Source organism: Aulonocara sp. 'chitande type north' Nkhata Bay, linkage group LG22, assembly GCF_057382095.1.
Source record: "Aulonocara sp. 'chitande type north' Nkhata Bay isolate Kocher_YH1m ecotype deep benthic linkage group LG22, A_spYH_male_GT1.1, whole genome shotgun sequence".
Taxonomy (NCBI): Eukaryota; Metazoa; Chordata; class Actinopteri; order Cichliformes; family Cichlidae; genus Aulonocara; species Aulonocara sp. 'chitande type north' Nkhata Bay.
In genome coordinates, this window is record NC_141364.1 from 16808516 (window position 1) to 16828015 (window position 19500).

General features: G+C 38.6%; 1 protein-coding gene across 1 annotated transcript in view; it reads left to right on the forward strand.

Annotated features, from left to right (window-relative positions):
- csmd3b (CUB and Sushi multiple domains 3b) overlaps positions 1 to 19500 on the forward strand; it is a 414655-nt gene that overhangs the window by 219569 nt on the left and 175586 nt on the right. The window contains exon 5 of the mRNA XM_086281026.1: positions 8827 to 9034. Within this exon, the coding sequence (XP_086137152.1) occupies positions 8827 to 9034 (208 nt within the window). The remainder of the gene's footprint in view (positions 1 to 8826; positions 9035 to 19500) is intronic.

Below are 19500 nucleotides of genomic sequence, written 5' to 3' on the forward strand. Positions count from 1 at the left end.
AAGCACCCTCTTCCATACACACACACACGCACACACGCACACTTTCCCTCCTCCTGTGGGTCAGTGCAAGTGCACTGGGGCATGAGTATGTGTTGCGCCTCCCCAGGTTACTGTCTGAAATAAAAGCGGAGAAGAGATCACAGCAGTGCACACAGACAGCAAAGCAGTCTCTGCCTATAGATTTATTTAGGTTGATCCTCCGTGATGGGATCATAAGACATTTCTTCATGGTTCTTTGTGAATCTCTCACCTAGAGCTGGGCGATAGAATGATAACGATATGTATCGCGATATAACTTTTACTCGATAGAGAAATTAAGCTATCGCGATAGACCCCGCCGCTCTTGTCCCCCCCCCCCCCCCCACCCCAAAAAAAAGGTCAGCCAATCCAAATTAAGTAGCGCAGAGCCGAACCAATCACAGCCGCAGCGTCACGTCGCGTGACTTGTTACGTACAGCACAAGTGCCAAGCCGCGCGTGTGTTTGTTTGGGAAGCAGCCAGCGGGTAATGGAGGAAATCAGTGTGCCGACTAGAAAAATCAACCGAGCGTGACCGAAGAGAAAACAGATGATGGTTCCAATGCCGGAGAGATTGTCGAACGGAAGAGCCATAGAAGTTCCGTAGTGTGAAGGTATTTCGGCTATTTCAAGTCTGACAAAAAACAGAGTAGCGTGCACTGTAAATTGTGCCGAAAGCAAGTCTGGAAATACAATAAACTGGTGCATGTGTCACACTGTGCGCCACGTTATTGTTTCGGTGAAATGAATTTCTACAATACTGTTACTGTTAATTCTACTCTCTGCAGTGTTTAAATGCTTACATATATACACAGTTACTGTCCGTCCACACATACGACTCGGTTCTGCTTCTATGCCGCAGCTTTGTTTACTTTTTCCCACCGAGGCTTCTAGACTTCTGATTGGCCAACATTTCTGCACGGTTAGGAATCTAGCGCCACCTGCTGCTTTGGCATGTTCATAGCAGCGTTTTCCTTCATTTCTGCCTTTATGTGTGGACGGGATTATTTTTCAAAACGAAAACGGAAAATCTCCGTTTTCAAAAATACCCGTGTACGTGTGGACGTAGCCTCAGTCTCTGACTGGAAGCGCTAATTCATCATTCGGCTTTTGTCAGACTAAAGTAACTGTTACAACTGTTTGAAAAGCTCAGCTATACAACAAGGAGAGATTGAGAATTTCCTTTTAGTTCTCAGTTTATTTGATATTGACAAAAGTTAGTCAGTTTTGTCTGTTCTTCTGTAAAACAAACTAAGATTTATTTTTAGAATTAATATTTTGTTTCTAAGTGGAATTGACAATTTAGTAGTCTGTTTCATTTTTCGTTCCATTTTGAAACTTAAACGCTTTAGTGGCTGCCTTTTGTGTAGTTTGCAATATTTGCCTTTATTTATCTGAAAAAGTCTCATGTTCCTTAAGTACATCTACCCTGTTGAACTTATTATGGGAAATAAATATTTAAATCAAAACAAGCTGCTGATTATTTCACATTTTACTTGTGAGCAACGGCACATTTAAATCTTACAAATATAGTTATTTGGCTTATATCGTGATAGATATCGTTATCGCCTGAAATGAAAAAATCATTTCGTGATATGAAAAAATCTCATATCGCCCAGCTCTACTCTCACCTGTAGTTTGTCATTTGAAATAAAGTTCACCAGCAAGTGTTAATCAATCAAACATCAGATGTCTAAAAGCACAACAGGCTAAAATATGCACCCAACCACAATCTTGGGGCCTTACTGTTGTGTTAGCACAGGTTAATGGAGTTGATGATTTTATGTGGATCTTATTTCTACCCTCCATGGGTCTGAATGTTGTTGTGTACACAGCACCTAAAACAAAACCAGTGTCATGATATACTCGTGATGTGCAAAATGCATCAAATTAAACACCTATTGCTAATTATTAGCTATATGCAGATCTGTTCATGGATGCTGATTCATCCATTTATTTTTCTTTAGATAAGTGAGCAGCATGGTGGCACAGTCTTAAATGTGTACTTAGATGGTGCTTATGTAATTTAGATGAGCACTCAAAACACTTTTTACTACAATCGTCATTTGCACTTTTTTTCTATACATAAGCCTTTTGTCTAACATTCACACGCACACTAAATGATTGGAGGCAACTGGGGGTTCAGGATCTTGCCCGAGGATACTTCGACTGGAGAACCTGGAGAATTGATCCACTAACCTGTACTACCTCCTGAGCCACAGCCTTCCCCACAGTAGTTACTGCTGTTGCCTCACAGCAAGGGGTTCAAATCCAGCCTGGGGTCTTTCTGTAGGTGATTGTAGGTGATTCTAAATTGACCATAGGTGTGAAAGTGAGCGTGGATGGCTATTTGTCTGTGTTAACCCTGCAACAGACTGATGACCTGTCCAGGGTGTACTCTACCTCTCGCCCCATGACAGCTGGAATAGGCTCCTGTGACCCTGGTTTAGATAAGCAGAAGAAAATGGATGGATAGATAAGATATGATCTGGAAATAACCATAGCTCTTGATATAATAGCTTTAGGCTGACTGTTACAGACAGGTGTTGGTTCAATCTTAACAGCGTTTTTAATTGATATTTAAAAAATAATCATTATCAGTCACTTCTACTAATAATGTAATAATCAACCACATTTATTTTTTGTGTTCAAGTGAGCTTATGTGTTGCCTGTAGGTGCAGCAATCTCTGTGTTCCTTCATTATCAGGAAATATTAAATTAAAAGCTTAACTGATTTACAATCTTGATCAGACTCATTTGTAATAAAATTCTATTTTCGATCTCACTGAAGTTGTTGGCTCAAAATGAAATAATAAAGCTAGTTAGTTTTGGGCATTGTACAGAACAGAGTTGCCTAACCAGAACATATGGCCCTTTATCACTGGTGATTGATGACACAGCTGCTCGTATCATCAGCTGGCGCGAAGGTCAAGAACATTTTTTGACAATTTCACAGCAGTACAATAGAGGCGATGAGTAACTTTTAACTGCAGTAAGCCAAGGCAAATGCAAACGGAGGAGAGACGCTCTGGCAGCTAATAATGAGATCCCAAGTGCTGTCTGGTGTAGTCACCCAAAGGTGTTGTTCCAAGGCATCTTTTGTCTTGGTCAGTGTCGGAGGATTGATGTGCTAGATTGCATCACATACTCCTGAAGTACAACCTTTAAGGCTTAACATTCTCAAGAGAGCTGTTTGATGAGGGGAAATAGAAACGTTTGATAACGTTTCATGACAAAGTGTTGAGCCTGCAGTTATAGGAAAAAAAATGTGATTGAATGATGTTAAACTTTTTTTGACCGGCGTATTGAAAGAGATAAATGAATCATTGCAGGTCTTTGAAGAACATTATGTAATTTCTGAAAGTGAAAATAATTATATGCAACCTTTATCTGAGAAGACGTGATCAAGGATTTTGGGAGTTTTGTGCTTGTTTATAATTAAGGAAATACAGTTTGAGCCAGTGTCTCACTATAATCTGGACCACAGGAGTGTTGAGCTACTGTTGGAGCTTAAAGGGAAATAAGGAGAGCAGGCCAAGACAGCTCAGTGGGTAAAGCAGATTAACGAATCGGGCATTTTTTTTAGTTAGTTAAAGGGTTAAAATGAGAAAAACTTACATTAATTATGCTGCATTCCTTTTATACTGCAGCTGAGATAGACCAGGGAGCGGTAGGAGATGTAAGGTTAGGCACGGTAATATTTAACACTGTCACACAGATGTGTCATTATGATTGATCAGGCAGGAGCAAGCAGTATCCAAAATTAGCAGGTGCAACAAGGAAATCTGACTAGTTTCATGCCATGTCTGCTGCACACTAACAGAAGGTAATCAGAGTTGGCTATAGGTGTCACACCCTCCCCTGTGAACACGCAACAAATGTCTCTTTTTATTAGAGCAGCTGCTCCTGAAGCGGTCTCTGACCAGGCCTGCCATTACTAGATGACACACAACAGAATTAGTGAGGATCCTAAATGCATCATGTGTCAGCTAAAATGATGGCTTTCATAATGAGTTACAGGCTCCATATTTTCATACAATAATGATAAATTTGTAAAAAGGCTTTTGTCAAAGCATCTAACAGCAAGCTTTGACAATAAACAATATAATATTCATAGTATATACAGTGCTCTGAAAAATGTGTTTGCCCCTCTCTGATTTCTTATTTGTCGCACTTACATGTTTCAGATCATCAAAAAAATGATATTAGACAAAGATGTGCAGTTTTTCTATTCTGCTGTGGGAAAAAGTAATTGTCCTTGGTTGTTCAATCATGAATTAACTGTGATGAGACACATGTTTTGAAAAAAACTGAGTCCAGCATCATGAGCCACTCCCAGGTCTGATTACTGCCAGACTTGTTTAATCAAGAAACCACTTAAACAGAAACTGTCTGACAAAGTGAAGTAGCCTAAAAGAGCTCAAAAAGGAACACATAATGCACTATCCAGAGCAATTTCTAAGTCTTTGGGACTCTACTGAATCACACTGAGAGGCATTATTAACACATGGAGGAAACTGGTGAACCTTCCCAGGAGCGGCCAGCCTTGCAAAATTACTCCAACAGTGAATCAATGGCTCATCCAAGATGTCCCAAAAGACCCCAGAACAACATCTAAAGAACTTTAGGCCTCACTTGCCTCAGTTAAGGTCAGAGTTCACGGTTCAACAATAAGAAAGAGACTCGGCATAAATGGCATCCATGGGAGAGTTGGACCAAAAAGAACACAAAGGGTTGTCTCACATTTGGCAAAAAACATCAGCAACTCGACCTTTGAGTGTCTTAAAATAAACAAAATGAAGGTTTTGAAGTGTCGTACTCAAAATCCAGAATTAAATCAGATCGAGATGGTTTGGTATGACTTTAAACAGTTCGGCCATGCTTGAAAACCCCCCAGTGTGGCTTAATTATAACAATTCTGCAAAGAAGAGTGGGACAAAAATTCTCCATAACAATGTGAAAGACGTATTGCCAGCTACCACAGAAGCTTGATTGCAGTTTTTCCAGCCATGTGTAGCACAATCAGTCATTAGGTTTAGGGGGCAATTACTTTTTTACATTGGGCCAGTTAGGTTTGGATAACCGTTTCCCATCTGAGAAATCATAATTTACAAATTGCAATTTGTATTTACTCTGGATATCTTTGTTCAATATGAAAATTAGTTGCTTGGATGATCTGAAATGTGAAAGTGTGATAAATATACAGAAAATGCACCACAGCACTGTATGAAATAACACTGTCTTTTGTTATATGTAGTCAATAATACTATAGTTTTCGTTCGGATGCTAACTGGCAGACAGCTTCCAGCTCTTTTAAATCACTTTCTTGTCTGTGGTTTGTGAAGTGCTGCAGCAGCAAAACTTTATTTGATGTGAGCTGCTGCCTCCAATCATCACACAGCACACTGCTGGGATGTTTTTCAGGGAGTGCTGCAAACTCATCAATTCTAGATTCAGTTTAATTTGTCTGAATCCTACGTTTTTAACATCTCTATATGGACACATGTTCTTGCAAATAAGATAACTTATGGTTTTGGTTATTGCATTTGACTCTGTGGAGTTATCAGCTCATGTGCTCTGGAGACTAGCATTGTTGTTACTGGTCTTAAATTGACTGCTTGTGCACCTTCCTTTACTGTGACTGCGAGTGCCATTTATCTTTGTTTTGACAAGGTGTCGCTTTTAAAAGTGAGTTATAAAGTTTTCGCTACTTCGAGTATACAGGGGTGTGGGATATGTTTTGCAAACTGTAGATGTTTGATGTATCTTACATTGCTTCGGTACTGAAACTGGCCAGCGAGCTACTTCTGGATGCCTAATAATAAGCTCAGGAGATACTAATAAGGGAGGCTGTGCGACTCATACACAGGGGACACAAACAGGAAAATGCTGTTTTGCTATCTTAAAACAATTGTTCTTTAATATCCAAATTTTTATTATTTTTTAAGGAAGTCAGACACATCGGACAAATATAGTTGCTACATCCTAGTTTAGTAACATTTACTGCATTCATTTAAATCGAGCATTTATATTAAAGCACACAATTTTATATTCTGCAGATCAATGCAAGCTTCTTTTTTTTCCTTTTACAAGTTAATTTCCTTTTGCTCAATAAAACGCACATCAGTGCACCTTGAGGATATTCCACCTGTCTGTCAGCCGTCACATCACTAAGCCGGAGGGCTGGTGGAGGTGTGTGCGTGGGCGTGCACGTCTGCCTGTATGTGTGCGTGGCTGCAGGTGTGTGTCCACTGGTGCTCGTGGACGCCCTGCTGTTGTCATGATAAACCAGTGACAGCTGTCATCCTGCAAGCAGCTCATTCCCATGGTGTGGAAACAGGCACACGCACACACACACACACACACACATACAATTACACAAGCATACGCATACACAAACAGATCACTGTTCATTGCACTCCTGCAAATGTGATGGGGTCTCAGCAGGTCTTGGTTCGGTGTGTTGGGTCATTTACACAAATCTCCTTACCTGTCGAGCTGAGGAATGAGAGTCTGCCTGGATAACTGAATGGTCTGTCTGTCAGTGCCTGCCCTGCCTGCCTGCCTGCTTGTCTGTCTGTCTGTCTATTTATATGACTGACAGGTTCAAGGGCCTGTGTGAATTGTGTTAAATTAATAAATTGTTAACAAATTAATAATGCATGTCTGTGCTTCATTCTCAGCACATCAGCACCTGTAGTTCGGGACAATGCACAACATTTTATTTCCATCTCAGCAAATGTGGAACACCGCTTAATGTTTTGACACAGGCACCATTACTAATGACACAGAATCAGTGGAAATGTGTATTGTTCCTAACTTCATACTCTGATCTATTAAAAAAAGGAGTCTGGGTCTATTTTAAAATTCATTTTAACCACTTATTTGATTCATTCTGTTTCTCATTTCCTATCTGGTGCTGTTTGCACCAACACTTTGCCTAATTCAATCTGATCTCTATTTTTGTTTGCTTGTTTGTTTCACTATATTTCTGTTTGTCTCTATTTGTTCCTATCTATTTATGTTCCCCTGTTAGCCTCTTTGTATTTCCTGTCTCTACTCAGTGTTCTGTCCGATTTCTAGTATCTTTTAGTAACGTTTCTATTCATTTCTATGGGTCACCATCTGTTGCTAGAGTCTGTGAGTCTTTGACCAAAGTTATTCTCTTCACCCATCCTGTGGGTGGAGCGTGGTTTGGTCCCTACCTTATCTCTGTCATCTGTACATGCATCCCCCCGGGGCAGCACTGCCTGGATGAGCCAGAAAAAGCGTGCATGTATACCTGACAGTGCCTGTCTACACTCTTGTAAAGGATATGTCTTTTTCACTATATCAGTGAGTGCAGTTTAAGGGACGCGCATTTGGTATTCCTCTGTCGTGTCTGAAACTGAACTATGTCAACATGGGAATTCCATTTAATTGAGTGTCATCCCAAATTGCACTTGCTGGTATGTACGAAAACGCATGTCTGCTTTAAGAGTGTGCTACATGCAGTATTGCCTCTTTTATGTATATAACTATAAATTATACAGGTATAATTTATACCATGTTTAAAGTTTGACGCTCTCCGAAAAAAAGGTTCAACATTGTATCTTTTCTCACTGTGATACTGGCAACGCTCAATTTGCTTTTGATAAATACTGTTTAAAATGCAAAAAATAAGCATTTTCTTTGTAATATCCTGAAATGAATTGGGTATTTAAAACATATGTGTAGATAAAAGTATTTTGAAAAAGTGAATTGAGCACACTCTTCTGAAATAAGCTCCCATACAGCCAATGTCCCAGTGACACAACAAGGTCCAATGTAGTATGTTTTTTTCTCACTGAGTGTATCTGTATAAATTATATGTGTATAATTTATGCCGTGTGCACAGCGCAATCCATGTGTCTTTATCTGTTATACAAAAATCAGTACTACTGTCAATTTGACAATGCTCGAAATCAGATGTGATCACCAATTAAAGAAAATCAGGCAAATCGATTTTCACATCTGTTCCATATGTTTTGAACCAAATCAAGGTTTAATTGAAAGATTAACTTTAAAAAAGCCAATTGGGAAACATTTGAATCTAAAGTTCCTAGGTGGTGATTGGAGGAGACGAGAGCGGAGCTCAGGAATTGGAGAAACTGGAAACTTACCCTATTATTGGAGGAGAGGACAGCAGCTCTGGGTGTGACAGGAACTGCAGCCTAACCCTTAAACCCCACTTCTAATTCTAACTGGCTAAAAAAAGCAATAATTTTCTATGACATGTACAGACTTAAAGGCAGATAACTTATAGTCCATAAAGGGCTGTTCAGAGTATCTACTGTACGTGCTAATTTTCATATCTGAAATGCAATGTGAGAGCTCCATATTTCCAAAATATGGTTTTAACATGACTTTACAGTTGATGTGTCATGAGAAAGTTATCCATCTCTAACAATCCAGACACAGCATAACAATCACACTGTAGAGAAAAGAGTGAACCTGTAAGACTAAAAATTACAGTGACTGAGAAAAATCACTTCTTAGAGGGAGAGAGTTGGGGAGTTGGGCTGGCTGAACTTTAATCTGTAAGATTGATTAAGAAATAATGTTAGCTATATTGAGAATGAGATCTTAATTGCTAATTTGGTAAACAGACAGAATCGATTATACTAAATTGTCGATTGTCTCACCCAGTCTAATATAGCTGTGAAAATTAAAACAATTTATTCCAAAAGCAAGAAATTCAATTAAAAAAAAAAAAAAAAAGTCCGCCCCTCGGTCCCTCCTCCTCTCCCTAATCCAGGTTTTCTATTTGTCACTCTGATTTGATTGACAGCTGAGGACACATGTGGGGGCACTGTGAGGGGCGGCAGTGGGGTGGTGACCAGTCCCGGTTACCCCGGCAACTATGGTAACCAAGCCGACTGTACTTGGATCCTATTGGCCGAACCTGGAGACACCATCTCTGTCATCTTTACAGACTTCCAGACAGAGGAAAAGTATGACTATCTGGAAGTGGAGGGATCTGAACCACCAACCATTTGGTGAGTCGTTGTATTCACTTTGCCATGCATGTGTTTATGTCCCCATCAAGGTATTGCTGGGAAAAAGAATTGCTGACTTCTTAAGTTGCAGTCGTTAATTGCAGAATGAAAACGACCTACAATTTAGTGTTAAATTGGGAGAAAAAGAGGTGCATGCAATCAGTCCTGTGAGCAAAATGAAAGCAAGCTGTAGATGCTCTTATTGCAAAAAATGCCTTTTATGACAAGCAGTAAATGGTGGCTCAAACACTTACCAGTAGAGCTTCATAGAACCTGCAGCTGGCCAGTAAAATAAAGAGTATAGTGGTTACAAGTTCCTGGTATATTTGTTGTCTTGTATAAAAAGTGGTGCTGGTTAAAAATTTAACTTTAAAAAAACCTATTTGGTTGACATTTGAGATCTGACATTTCTGCAAAAGCAGGTGTAGACACGTAGTTGCTGAGTTTATGGTTCAATTCAACCACACTTGGAGTACGGTAATAAAAAGTTAGAATGGGTAATAAAAATAAGCTAGAACTCAAGTAAGAACAGGTAATAAAAAGAAAACATTATTATAGATATAAAAGTACAGTTTTTATGGCTTGTTTTGGAGGTATAACAGTTTTGACCTGTGACCTGTGTAAGTGTGTGGGCAACAGTTTCATGTACAATATTTGTGCATGATACTTGTGTACCTCACAGGAATTAACCGATCTGTGCTAGTTTTATAACCCCATGTTTTCAGATGGTTCACTCATAACAATATTTTATCGCTCTGGCTGTTTATTGATTGTTGTTAAATTAGAGTATTGATCAACCATTGCCTTTGCTGTAACCAATTTGAATCTAATCATGCCTTCGAATTGGAGTGTAGGCATGCCTGTGTTGTTGGAAGGAAGTAATAATAGCCAGCTACCTGCTTTTAGGAAAGTGTAGGTGTATCTAGACAGGCGCTCACTTGTGTGATACTTGGAATTATGTTAAATGAAGTCAAGCTATGCTGGTCACATTTCACACATATCCCAAATTGTGATAGTCGCTATATATATAACTTTTAAGATGACACATTAAAACGAATATTTACATATTTAGGAGAATGCATTAAAAGCAAAAGAACAACATACAAATATTAGCCTGTAAAAACTAGCTTTACAAAAGCCATAAGAAGTCTCCAGTGATGTGTTCTGCCAGTTTACTTTCTTGTACTATAGAATGAAATATGCATTGATGTACTTATGTTATCATGCCCGATGGCCACAAATTCACAGTGAGGAAAAAAAAGAACACTAATATTTTCAAATACAATTAAATAATTTGTAACAAATTTTCAGCAAGCATAAAGCCATTTAGGTAATTTGTATCTTGCTTTCACTTTAAACCAGAGGCAAATACAGAACCTTACTGCTGTAAAAACTCACCTTCTAAGAATATTTACAACCACTATTTATGGCTCAGTTAGCTTGTTGGCCTTTGGGGGAAAATGTGGTGCTGGCTGGTAGTGTGTGATTTAGTCTGACTGCTGTCTTGGCTCACGTAATATATTACTGTTTAGTTATTTACTTGCTGAATTAACTCTGGAGTCACATACTAAGGTCGCTGCATAGGTTGATTTTCTCATATCATGGGTCTTCTCTGGCAGTCGGGTTGGTCATGCGGTTATAGTTTTCTACTGAGAGGAAAACAGAGACAATCTGGTGTACAGCCTGGAACAAAACTGTTACCAACCTGTCCCGATGCCAATAGAAGCACCTGCTAAACATTTACAGTTGAGGTTTTCTTTGAGGTCAGTGTTTTCTGACAGCCCAACAAGTTTTGATGCATTACATTTAGCACATGTTTAAAAATATCTGTCAGTCCGGTGGATAAATGTATAGCTGAAAACCAGGAGGGACTTAGCATGTCGGTTCTAGGTCTGCATTTCAAACAAAGTATCATACATTGCTGTGCAAAGTCTTGAGGCACCCCTTATTTCTTTATTTTTTGCCTTGAAAATGGGAAACAGGTGCAGCACATTTATTTATTTTATTTATTCTTCAGCACAGCCGGAACTCTCTTAGGTAGCTTTCTTGTAATTTCTTGAAGTAGTCTTCAGGAATAGTTCTCCAAGCTTCTTGGAGGACATTTCAATTCTCTTTGGATGTTGGTGGCCTTTTGTTCTGCTCTCTGTCAAGATGACCCCACAATGCTTCAATAATATTGGGGTCTAGGCTCTGGGGGGTTTTCTATCCAGTATACTTTTAGTGCATTGGTTATGTGTTTGGGATCATTGTCATGCTAAAAACAAACAAACAAAAAAAAAACTATCTTTCTCCCTGGTTTCCTTCCTTATGAATGGCTTCTTGAGAGCCACCCTTCCACTGAGACCATTTCTGATAAGGCTTCAGTGAAGAGTAGATGGATCAACTGAAAGGGCAGATGCATCTCCCAGGCCTTTGACATTGCTTTCAGCTTCTGTTCATCTGCTTTAGATTATTTTTTAGGCCTTGCTTTCTTCTGACCACTACTCATGCTAGGGCCTTCATCTGGATCGGAATTTTCTCCAGGACTCAGGTCAGACTGACAACTTTTTCTTTTCAAATATTTATCGATTGCTATTACACGCTGGGTTGTCTCACTCGCAGCATGACTATTATGTAATTTCTTCTTTGTCTTCTTCTGCTTTACTTTCAGTTGGCAACCCATTTAATTAGAGCAGGTAGTTGTACTGCCCTCTAGTGGAAGAGAATGTAATTGTTCTTGCTGTTACTCAGGCCGGTCGCTTAGGCTACGTTCACACTGCAGGTCTTAATGCTCAATTCCGATTTTTTGATCAAATCTGATTATTTTGTCTGCTTGTTCACACTACAAATAAAATGCGACAGCAAACACGCTCTAGTGTGAACGCTCAAAGCGGCCCGCATGTGCAAAAGAAGACGTCACACACAACGCACTCTGTTTAGACCCAGAGCAAACAATATTGTTTGACTGATGGCCCTTAATATAAAGACTTCGGACTTTACGTTTCCCAATTTTTGCTTTAAGTTATTTTGTTATTTACATAATAATGTAGATAACCTAATAATTATCCTTATTGCTGTTTTAGAGAGGAGCGGTGCTTCAAAGGATAGTTGCAGATTTCTGTCAGAATCTGCAGATTACACAGTACAAATAAAATGTTCACGTTTCTCCAACGTTGTCTTCCCAACAATTTCACTGACATCTACACTGGATGGCCAGGAAGCGTTCGCGATGTCTTATTGGGCGCTTCTCCGGAGCTGATAATTGGCATCTGTCTTGTGTCAGTGACGTAAAAGACGGATTTAATGCGACTTGACCATTCAAACAGCAGTCGCTTTCTAAAACATCGGATATGTATCGGATTCAGTACCACATATGAAAGTGACCCAGATCGGATTTGAAAATATCGGATTTGTGTCATTCACACTGTCATACCATGATCAGATATGGGTCGCATAGGGTCAAAAAAATCGGATTTGATGCGCTTTCGCCTGCAGTGTGAACGTAGCCTTTGTGTACTAATCAGGTGGAACCAGATAATCTTCCACGGCAAACCTGACCATTTCTCACAGCACACCTATGTGCTGCGGCACACTGGTTGGGAAACGGTGAGATAGACCATGCTGATAAATGCTAATTTTGTGACGAATAACTCTTTGGGAATAATTTTATTGTTGCAAAAATATTATTTTAAGCCTGTCAATCTGTGTTGTATTTTATTTTCCATAGATTCAGCTCTAAAAATGTAATCTTATTGTGTGTTTTGGTGACAGGCTGCTAGTAACAAATAGCCTAAAGATACAGTGAAAATTGTCAGGTACAAGGACTGGAGTGAACATGAGTCAAAAAGCAACCAATGTCCAAAGAAAACCTCTGAAAGACCATCAAAGAACACTTAAAAGGCAGGAAAGTATTCCTCTTGGAAGCAAAATACAAAGAATTAATTGGTGATTCAAGACTTTTGCAGAGTTCTATACGTATAAGTCTTCCCGTCTAACATTGATTGCCTCGTGGCTTGACGAAATAACAATTTCACTTTGTCACTTTGATCTTTTTTTTAAATGCAAAGTTATTTTTCCAATAAGTTATTGAGCCCAAACAAATTAGATTTTCCAGTTAGCTTCAATTCAAAGAACAGATACAATTCACATCCATTCATGTGTTTGTGTTTTGTTTTTTGTTTAAGTATCCATGCTGGTTTGCATGCGAGTAGATTATTTTTTCATTGACTGTCCTCTCTGTCCTCATAGAAATTCTTGAAACTTGATATTGACAAAAAGTCACTCTGTCAACAACACTGTTCCCATGCCCCCACTCTGTAAACACTGTCTTATCAGAATGATTATAATTATGGAAGGGAGGAACACATTAAAATAACATTAAAACAGTTGAGCAGGTAGCATGCTTTATATTTGAAGTCAGCAACACCTAAAGGCAATTTCTGTTATAAGAGATTTCTGTTTATGCACTGCATTAGGAGTCCAAAGAAGCCGATCTTATCAGAGCATTTGTGGGAACGGATTACACAGACATTCTTTTGAAGTGATCTTGACAATGTCAATGCCATTAGCACCGTTAGCATTCAGCAGAAGGAAAATCAGGCCAGCTGTTTCTGGTTAAATTGACAGGAGCCTGTTGACAGTTGATTTTTCTTTGTAAATGTTTTTTTCCCAAAGCCTATTTGAGGTAAGACATCCAGATTGCAAAACATGCCCAGATGCTTTGTAAAAATAAAAAACGGCATTACTTTAGCTCGCTTTTGAATTCATACAGCAGTGGTTAAAGCCAGTGACAAGAATTTATTAGATTTTGTTACTCTGAAGAGGTTTGTATTATCACTCACTGTATTACTGCTATTTGCATCTGAAATAGTTTCTTTTTTTCATTATATATATATATATATATATATATATATATATATATATTAGGGGTGCAACGATACACAAAATTCACGGTTCGGTTCGGTTCGATACTTTGGTGTCACGGTTCGATGTTTTTTCGATACAAGAAAATGTTCATGCTTTAAAATTATAAATATATATTTTGACTCAAACATACAGTTTTTAAATTTAATGTTGCTGAAACAACAAAGGGATAAAATAATAAATCTATCTGATCGAGAAATCACTCATGTTTGGAAAAGAGAGTTTATTACAGAGAAATGGCTCTTTCCAAAATAAAAGCTATACTATACGCTTCTTCTGGGCTATATTCTCAGCAGCATATTAAACATATTAGGTCCCCATAAGGAGAATCATGTGCTAATGGCTGTCTAAATGACTCGGGTAAAGTTTGTAGCATGCGTGCTTGTTGTTTTTGTCTGCTTCCACTTGTCTTTGCACTAGGATGATGTCAGCTTAAATGTGCAGTCATATTCATTTTGTTCCCACTAGTGCTGTCAGCGTTAATCTGAAATGACGTTAACGCCACAACACGGCAAATCTCCGTTAACGAGCTACCGCGGCTCGCCCCGTGCGTAGGGCTGGACGGCCAACACGTTAATGAGCTAACTGCGCTAACACACTAGTTCCCACCAATGTAATTGAGCATTGCGTGGCACATCCGACATACTGTTTTACTTTTGTCCATGACGCGCTTACCTTCAGGGTCATACGTCACATGAAAACCAAAATAGTTCCAAACGCCAGATCTGAATGAGGGTGGGGAAGGTTCAATTTGCCATGTTGCAACGAGAGCTTAGCTTCTGTCTCGCTAGCTTGCCCTGCGCTCAGTGAATCTGCGTTCGACTACTCCGCCTAGGCTGCACTGTCGAGCGCAGATCCACTGAGCTCTCAACACAGACAGCATCGTCAGAAGAAAAGTTCATAAAATAAATTAAAAATTTTGCATTGTTCGACATATGCGTACCGAACCGAAAGCACTGTATCGAACGGTTCAATATCGATACGAGTATTGTTGCACCCCTAATATATATATATATATACCCGTGTTGAAAAAAGGTTGCAGTCCCTTTAAGAGCTGACCTATTATATGTAATTGGCTCTTGGAGCTGTTACAAATAGACGTGTCCTATTTTCTAGGATTATATAAAATTGTGTTTCTATGTGCACATTTCTCATTTGTTTCATAGCTGAAATGCACCTTTTGCTTCCTTTTTCTTCAATTCTTGGAATCACCATTATTGTTATTACCATTGCTTTAAAAAGAAAAAAAAATAGGCCTGGATTATTAGAAATCTATCTTTTTCTTCAATTTGAGGTTTTGTTCAGCTATAGTGCTTTTTTGTTATTATGATACACCGACTGAATTTAATGTCACGTCCGTACAACCATAACACAGTTCTATGATGAAACAATTTAAGACGGGTAAATATCCAGAAGCCAAGTTACAGATACATTGGAAGGTGTCTTAACTAATCAGAGTGTCCCTGGAAAGTCCCGGGACTTGGAAGGGTGCAAATGAGATCCTTATTATTTACTGTGGGCAAAATAAACAACCAGCTGATTTGACATCAAAGGGAGTGTGCTTTTAAAATAGGTTCAAACGATATTTGGGTATCTAACAGATATCAGTAACAGTGTAGGTGTTTTTGCATCTCTAAACTGGTAAAAAATTATCATCAAAGTTGGCTTGATAGGTGCTACTTTTTCTCTAGAAGTTATTAAATAAACATTTGGCATGTACAAGCAAAGGCGTAGTTCACTTTAAATGACATCATTAGCAGTGGCAAAATGTAAGCTATTGACTCTTTTGCTGCATGATAGTTCTTGTAAATGCCAGCACTTGATACCTGATTTCCTCAAAAATTGACTCACAACACCAAGTACTAATATACTAATTTCCATAGACAATTTAGGCAAGAAGCTAATAGCTAAAATGCTATTTTTCATTGCAATTAGAACAGAAAGCTAATGGCTAATTTTCCAGTAATAGTGAGCGCTTGGAATAATTTGCTATGTGTTTATCAGTTGCTTTGGGGCTATCAGCAGCGTTTTCACACTCACACCGCCGTACTCAGATACAGCCTACATCCATGTTTATACACACTGTCACTTCTCACACGCATTCGCAAACGTGCACATCCACCGAGACCCTCTCCTTTTCAGACACTTGTGTCTAATCAGTATGCAGAGGTTTGCTTGTGCCTATGAGAGAAGTATATCACTGCAAACTAAATGCCTGTAATCCTAGCCTAACACTACACTCTCATACACACGCACACACTTATTATTTTTTGTTGTTTCAGAGTCAGTTGCCCTTGAAACCAAGTAGAGCATCTTAAATAGAAGGATCTCTTTCTCTCTCTCTGCCTTGCTTCTTCTTTCTCTCTGGGTCTCTCTCTTTCTGTCACTCCATTCTTTCATATCTGTCTACCTGACTACAGAAAATGGCACACTGTTTAGTGCACTTAGGTACACCTACTTGACAGCTCGTCACAAAATCCATGGTAATGGTGGACTCGGCTATTCAAACTCTGTCATTTATCAATTCCCTGCTTGTCTAGAAACACTTTTTAGGGCCACTAAAACTTAATTTTTGTCAGCTTCGAGATGGAGTCGAAACCCTGTTGCCAAGTGCTTGGCGTCATATCACTGCAGGCAGGTTGATTTAACAGACAGTTAATTGTGCTCTGACACCACAGTATGTGTTAAGGTTCAAAATTGAGGAAGGAGAGTACAAACCACCCTTGGTCCAGAAGCTCTTGGTCAAACAATGATTTTTAATGAATACACACGTGTGGGAAGACACTCTGTACGCCGACAGCAAGTAGTCTTCAACTTAATCAAAGCATGAACAGATATTTTATAGCATCAGGGTTTGATTTACTGACGCCCCTTCATGCGTCACAGATACATTTTATACATAGATCAGATCAACACCACAATGACTTTTAACCCAGAAGATCATCTTCTATTTTCATGGCTGGTACTTTCCGTTCTTGTCTTAAAGTGAATTGTTCCTCTTTCTTACCGAGACATGACTAATCTCTCCTCTAAATAAATTTAACTCATGTGTGTGTGTCACGACCTCACATGCTCTTTGTGTCACCTCTTCACCTACTAACTGTCTGTGTCTCGTCCTCAAATGCTCTTTCTCAATTCACCTGTTGCACTTCTGACCTTTCACCAGACCAGAGGCTCATCCTTATGTGTTACAACCTAACTGAGACTATGTATATGTCTTCTACTAAATAAATGTTTTAACCAAGAACCTCTACTTAAAACCTTAATATAAAATGACCTGATATATAAGTGTTTTGTAAGCATGTATTGCAATTCCTTCTATGTTCTAGTTTTCCCTCAGCATGTATCACCTGAACAGTCACGTCAGTGAAGCTTAAGACCTTTAAAGAACCTGAACATCAACTCAAATAAGCACAGATATGCATTGTGTACACAATAGTTATAACTGCATCTGAAATACAAAATTAACATCATCATAAACATCTTAAGGCCATCTTAAAGCTCTCTGTTACATTGTCAAAGCAATGATCATACTGCAGATTATATTATTAATGCAATGGTAATAATGATGATTATTTAACAATAGCAGTAAAATAATTTCCCTGCTCCACACTCCCTCTCTCGACCTCTGGAACACCAGAGGTCGCAATACATTGTGTCCTCGCTCAGCAATCAGACAACCTCCTGTCATCTAAGTGGTCCCGTAATAAACACCAGCTCCCATTCGAGAACACTCCATGTGTACGCTTAGGTTTCCTTGGTCCCTCTCTTTTGGTCCATCAGGCCTCGGACCTCCCTGTGGTCGTCGAGATCTTCTGCAAAGGAAACAAAACACCTTTTCCTGCACCTCCCTAACTTATCCTATTTGGGACTCTTTAATCAAAAGCATGATCCTAATTATGCTCTTAACTTATTGACTTGTATTTATATATATTCTTCAACGTTCCTCATCACTTTAAAATTCTTTAAGCGCTGGTTTCACGTCCGGTTGCTCGCTCTATTTTTCCCTTATCTGATCATCAACATCCTGTGCACAAATTGTCGCTGCTGCAAGTTCCTCTACTCTAATCTTAAGTCACCTTTTTAACAAGAAAATCATCGTAAACGCCTATTCTACTAAAAGATCCAAAAGAAAACAACCACTTTAATCAATTAAGTTTAAGCATATAAGCAATTACTCCTGTATACATTTCATCATAGCTAAATGCTGCCTAAAAACAACTCCTATGTGTTAACTTCATTTTAACCTCACATTTCCTATGTTATAACCCGTTTTTGGTATAGCCTTTTTATTTCATTTGCTCCTTTTAATTTAACAATACCTTCTAATTCTAGTTTATCAGACTTAACCAAAATATATGCTTTCCTTCCTCTTTGGTCCTTCTTTAAGTTCAGTTAAAAGCTAAATGAATTTGAGGCCTTTTGCCTGGAATCAATACTGTCATGTGTGTTTATGGACTCTGTGTCTGTAAGCGCGTGCAATCCTTCAATAACTTCAATAACTCATATCCAAAAAATGCAATATGTATAAAAATCATTTCTATTTATAAGCTCTCCCCTTTATCCTAAAAATACCTCCTATGTAATATCTGTATGTGTAAGCCTACATTATAACCACTACTTCTAGAAATCAAAAAAGAAATCAAACCTGTTCTACTCCTTCAACCCTCACTAATTTTCCCTAAGGATATCTTTTTGTCAACGTGTCCCACAATTTCCCTCTAAGATTTGTACACAGCTTTAAAACCCTGGTAAACAGGATTCAGTTCTTTAATCCTTTAACCTTAACATAAAAATAACAGTTTCAGTTTTACCATATCCAAATGATCAAAAACCCCAAAAGTCCTAAAATGATCCTAAATTATTAAACAATTAAATTAATACACCCTAAACCCCCTTTATTTTGACACATGAAATGTGTCAAAATACTATACAAAACTAAAAATGCTCAGTTTTCCCCACTCATGTTCCAATCTATATCATAAAAATAAACTTAAAACAGAACAATTATCAGTCATGTGTTCCTCCAATTAATGGTAACTGAGTTACATCAAAATGTTTCCCCTTTAACATTTGGCATTCTCCCAACAATATACTATAATCCCATAATCTAACCCCAGTCAACAAAACAAAACAGAAATTTTCTCTGGTAAAAACAAATTGTTTGTCCACATGTATTCATCCTCACATTCACTCACACATTCACTCCATATTTTTGCTAATAGTGGAGCTTCTCCACCCTCAGCAAAATGAGCTCAGTCATTTTTTATTTTCCATAGGAAAATATTTCTTTATGCTTTTGGACTGGATTGACTCGCATAAAATCCTTTTTACAGGGACTTACGACCTGAATAGTCCCCCACAGGTAGCTTTCTCCTCAGCCAATTGTAATCTGGAAAGCCCCCTTATATTTGCTCTTCCCGAGAATTTTCAGCGCCGTTATTCACTGTTGCAGGCCTGCTTAAAACAGAAATGAAAAAATAGAGCTGATTATTAGCTCATGAAACACAAAACAAAATCACCTGACAGGTTTTCTTTAAGTGCACTGTTACAAAATAATGGGC